Source organism: Gadus morhua, chromosome 11, assembly GCF_902167405.1.
Source record: "Gadus morhua chromosome 11, gadMor3.0, whole genome shotgun sequence".
Classification (NCBI taxonomy): domain Eukaryota; kingdom Metazoa; phylum Chordata; class Actinopteri; order Gadiformes; family Gadidae; genus Gadus; species Gadus morhua.
The window spans coordinates 87,403-92,587 of NC_044058.1; the positions used below are offsets into that span (position 1 = coordinate 87,403).

The 5,185-nt window shown below is 38.9% G+C and overlaps 1 protein-coding gene across 1 annotated transcript; it reads right to left on the reverse strand.

Annotated features, from left to right (window-relative positions):
* Positions 1-489: 489 nt before the first annotated feature.
* On the reverse strand, positions 490-4,341 carry LOC115553775 (uncharacterized). Its single transcript, XM_030370299.1, has 12 exons — positions 4,305-4,341; positions 4,121-4,165; positions 3,780-3,824; positions 3,439-3,483; positions 3,098-3,142; positions 2,662-2,748; positions 2,313-2,357; positions 1,974-2,018; positions 1,591-1,677; positions 1,239-1,283; positions 856-942; positions 490-548 (listed from the first exon to the last, which is right to left on the reverse strand). Exons 1-12 carry the CDS (start codon positions 4,339-4,341, stop codon positions 490-492), a joined length of 672 nt encoding a protein of 223 aa, XP_030226159.1.
* Positions 4,342-5,185: the final 844 nt, after the last annotated feature.

Here is a 5,185-nt window from a genome sequence, read left to right on the forward strand (position 1 = left end):
GTAACTTGTAACTCCATAAAGAGAGAAGGGTATGTGTGACATTGCGCATGGAAATGAACTTCATCGATTATGTTCATTTCAGAAAGAAGACATGCAAAACAAATGAAATATTTAACTTAGGAGGGATAATGTGAAAGATGACAGAATATCAGCTTTGCGTACCCTCGTCGGTGGCAGTGGCAGCGCTGGGCTTCAGGACAGTCTCCACTAAAGGTGTACACACAATATAAAATAAGCAAGCAGGTCAGATATATACCGTATGGGTGGCTGCTCAAGGAAATTCTACTAAAAAAGTGAAATATAGCACAAATTCAACAGTCTAGAGATTAGATGTATTTGTTGTAACTTGTAACTCCATAAAGAGAGAAGGGTATGTGTGACATTGCGCATGGAAATGAACTTCATCGATTATGTTCATTTTAGAAAGAAGACATGCAAAACAAATGAAATATTTAACTTAGGAGGGATAATGTGAAAGATGGCCGAATATCAGCTTTGCGTACCCTCGTCGGTGGCAGTGGCAGCGCTGGTCTTCAGGACAGTCTCCACTAAAGGTGTACACACAATATAAAATAAGCAAGCAGGTCAGATATATACCGTATGTGCGGCTGCTCAAGGAAATTCTACTAAAAAAGTGAAATATAGCACAAGTTCAACAGTCTAGAGATTAGATGTATTTGTTGTAACTTGTAACTCCATAAAGAGAGAAGGGTATGTGTGACATTGCGCATGGAAATGAACTTCATCGATTATGTTCATTTCAGAAAGAAGACATGCAAAACAAATGAAATATTTAGCTTAGGAGGGATAATGTGAAAGATGGCAGAATATCAGCTTTGTGTTGATTAGGTACACCTCTTGTCCTTCTGACTCTTTTTCTGTTTTTGGGCTGTGTACCCTCGTCGGTGGCAGTGGCAGCGCTGGTCTTCAGGACAGTCTCCACTAAAGGTGTACACACAATATAAAATAAGCAAGCAGGTCAGATATATACCGTATGGGTGGCTGCTCAAGGAAATTCTACTAAAAAAGTGAAATATAGCACAAGTTCAACAGTCTAGAGATTAGATGTATTTGTTGTAACTTGTAACTCCATAAAGAGAGAAGGGTATGTGTGAAATTGCGCATGGAAATGAACTTCATCGATTATGTTCATTTCAGAAAGAAGACATGCAAAACAAATGAAATATTTAACTTAGGAGGGATAATGTGAAAGATGGCCGAATATCAGCTTTGCGTACCCTCGTCGGTGGCAGTGGCAGCGCTGGTCTTCAGGACAGTCTCCACTAAAGGTGTACACACAATATAAAATAAGCAAGCAGGTCAGATATATACCGTATGTGCGGCTGCTCAAGGAAATTCTACTAAAAAAGTGAAATATAGCACAAGTTCAACAGTCTAGAGATTAGATGTATTTGTTGTAACTTGTAACTCCATAAAGAGAGAAGGGTATGTGTGACATTGCGCATGGAAATGAACTTCATCGATTATGTTCATTTCAGAAAGAAGACATGCAAAACAAATGAAATATTTAACTTAGGAGGGATAATGTGAAAGATGGCCGAATATCAGCTTTGTGTTGATTAGGTACACCTCTTGTCCTTCTGACTCTTTTTCTGTTATTGGGCTGTGTACCCTCGTCGGTGGCAGTGGCAGCGCTGGTCTTCAGGACAGTCTCCACTAAAGGTGTACACACAATATAAAATAAGCAAGCAGGTCAGATATATACCGTATGTGCGGCTGCTCAAGGAAATTCTACTAAATAAGTGAAATATAGCACAAGTTCAACAGTCTAGAGATTAGATGTATTTGTTGTAACTTGTAACTCCATAAAGAGAGAAGGGTATGTGTGAAATTGCGCATGGAAATGAACTTCATCGATTATGTTCATTTCAGAAAGAAGACATGCAAAACAAATGAAATATTTAACTTAGGAGGGATAATGTGAAAGATGGCCGAATATCAGCTTTGCGTACCCTCGTCGGTGGCAGTGGCAGCGCTGGTCTTCAGGACAGTCTCCACTAAAGGTGTACACACAATATAAAATAAGCAAGCAGGTCAGATATATACCGTATGGGTGGCTGCTCAAGGAAATTCTACTAAAAAAGAAATATAGCACAAGTTCAACAGTCTAGAGATTAGATGTATTTGTTGTAACTTGTAACTCCATAAAAAGAGAAGGGTATGTGTGAAATTGCGCATGGAAATGAACTTCATCGATTATGTTCATTTCAGAAAGAAGACATGCAAAACAAATGAAATATTTAACTTAGGAGGGATAATGTGAAAGATGGCCGAATATCAGCTTTGCGTACCCTCGTCGGTGGCAGTGGCAGCGCTGGTCTTCAGGACAGTCTCCACTAAAGGTGTACACACATATAAAATAAGCAAGCAGGTCAGATATATACCGTATGGGTGGCTGCTCAAGGAAATTCTACTAAAAAGTGAAATATAGCACAAGTTCAACAGTCTAGAGATTAGATGTATTTGTTGTAACTTGTAACTCCATAAAGAAGAAGGGTATGTGTGACATTGCGCATGGAAATGAACTTCATCGATTATGTTCATTTCAGAAAGAAGACATGCAAAACAAATGAAATATTTAACTTAGGAGGGATAATGTGACAGATGGCAGAATATCAGCTTTGTGTTGATTAGGTACACCTCTTGTCCTTCTGACTCTTTTTCTGTTTTTGGGCTGTGTACCCTCGTCGGTGGCAGTGGCAGCGCTGGTCTTCAGGACAGTCTCCACTAAAGGTGTACACACAATATAAAATAAGCAAGCAGGTCAGATATATACCGTGTGTGCGGCTGCTCAAGGAAATTCTACTAAAAAAGTGAAATATAGCACAAGTTCAACAGTCTAGAGATTAGATGTATTTGTTGTAACTTGTAACTCCATAAAGAGAGAAGGGTATGTGTGACATTGCGCATGGAAATGAACTTCATCGACTATGTTCATTTCAGAAAGAAGACATGCAAAACAAATGAAATATTTAACTTAGGAGGGATAATGTGACAGATGGCAGAATATCAGCTTTGTGTTGATTAGGTACACCTCTTGTCCTTCTGACTCTTTTTCTGTTTTTGGGCTGTGTACCCTCGTCGGTGGCAGTGGCAGCGCTGGTCTTCAGGACAGTCTCCACTAAAGGTGTACACACAATATAAAATAAGCAAGCAGGTCAGATATATACCGTATGTGCGGCTGCTCAAGGAAATTCTACTAAAAAAGTGAAATATAGCACAAGTTCAACAGTCTAGAGATTAGATGTATTTGTTGTAACTTGTAACTCCATAAAGAGAGAAGGGTATGTGTGAAATTGCGCATGGAAATGAACTTCATCGATTATGTTCATTTCAGAAAGAAGACATGCAAAACAAATGAAATATTTAACTTAGGAGGGATAATGTGAAAGATGGCCGAATATCAGCTTTGCGTACCCTCGTCGGTGGCAGTGGCAGCGCTGGTCTTCAGGACAGTCTCCACTAAAGGTGTACACACAATATAAAATAAGCAAGCAGGTCAGATATATACCGTATGTGTGGCTGCTCAAGGAAATTATACTAAAAAAGTGAAATATAGCACAAGTTCAACAGTCTAGAGATTAGATGTATTTGTTGTAACTTGTAACTCCATAAAGAGAGAAGGGTATGTGTGACATTGAGCATGGAAATGAACTTCATCGATTATGTTCATTTCAGAAAGAAGACATGCAAAACAAATGAAATATTTAACTTAGGAGGGATAATGTGAAAGATGGCCGAATATCAGCTTTGCGTACCCTCGTCGGTGGCAGTGGCAGCGCTGGTCTTCAGGACAGTCTCCACTAAAGGTGTACACACAATATAAAATAAGCAAGCAGGTCAGATATATACCGTATGGGTGGCTGCTCAAGGAAATTCTACTAAAAAAGTGAAATATAGCACAAATTCAACAGTCTAGAGATTAGATGTATTTGTTGTAACTTGTAACTCCATAAAGAGAGAAGGGTATGTGTGACATTGCGCATGGAAATGAACTTCATCGATTATGTTCATTTCAGAAAGAAGACATGCAAAACAAATGAAATATTTAACTTAGGAGGGATAATGTGAAAGATGGCCGAATATCAGCTTTGCGTACCCTCGTCGGTGGCAGTGGCAGCGCTGGTCTTCAGGACAGTCTCCACTAAAGGTGTACACACAATATAAAATAAGCAAGCAGGTCAGATATATACCGTATGTGTGGCTGCTCAAGGAAATTCTACTAAAAAAGTGAAATATAGCACAAGTTCAACAGTCTAGAGATTAGATGTATTTGTTGTAACTTGTAACTCCATAAAGAGAGAAGGGTATGTGTGACATTGCGCATGGAAATGAACTTCATCGATTATGTTCATTTCAGAAAGAAGACATGCAAAACAAATGAAATATTTAACTTAGGAGGGATAATGTGAAAGATGGCCGAATATCAGCTTTGCGTACCCTCGTCGGTGGCAGTGGCAGCGCTGGTCTTCAGGACAGTCTCCACTAAAGGTGTACACACAATATAAAATAAGCAAGCAGGTCAGATATATACCGTATGTGTGGCTGCTCAAGGAAATTCTACTAAAAAAGTGAAATATGGCACAACAAATTTGAACAGCAATAATTAAGCTAAGCACACCGAATTATGGTCCTTTCATTGAAGATTTTTTGGGTTACCTGTCTCAGGTTCAACACCAGCTGAACCAGCTCTAACCCCTCGTTGGTGCTGGTGGTAGGGGTGGCTGAATGGAGAGTCTCTGCAAAAGGTGTAAACACATAGAATATTAACTATGATAATATGTACTATAATAATGATAATAATAATATGCTGCTGAAGCACATTCTCACCAAAAATATGAAAGATGACAATAAAGCTACGCTAACCACACCTTGTATTTTCATTGGGTCTTCGGGCTCGAAATGTAAAATATAAATGGCCTCTCCTTCACCCTGTGGCATACTTGTGGCATCTGATGGCACTTTCTTTCCTGAAAGCAACACAAAGAACTTACAATTAGGTCAAAATGTGAAAGGTAGGAGTGATGCAAAGTAAACATACATGTCATAATCCTTTTTTGTACATTTTGTTATTTGATGTGATTACATTTTTACAGTGTCCTACATTTTTCAGAATTGGGGTTGTTTAGAGACGTTATAATGCGGAGTAAATGTGAAATTACCT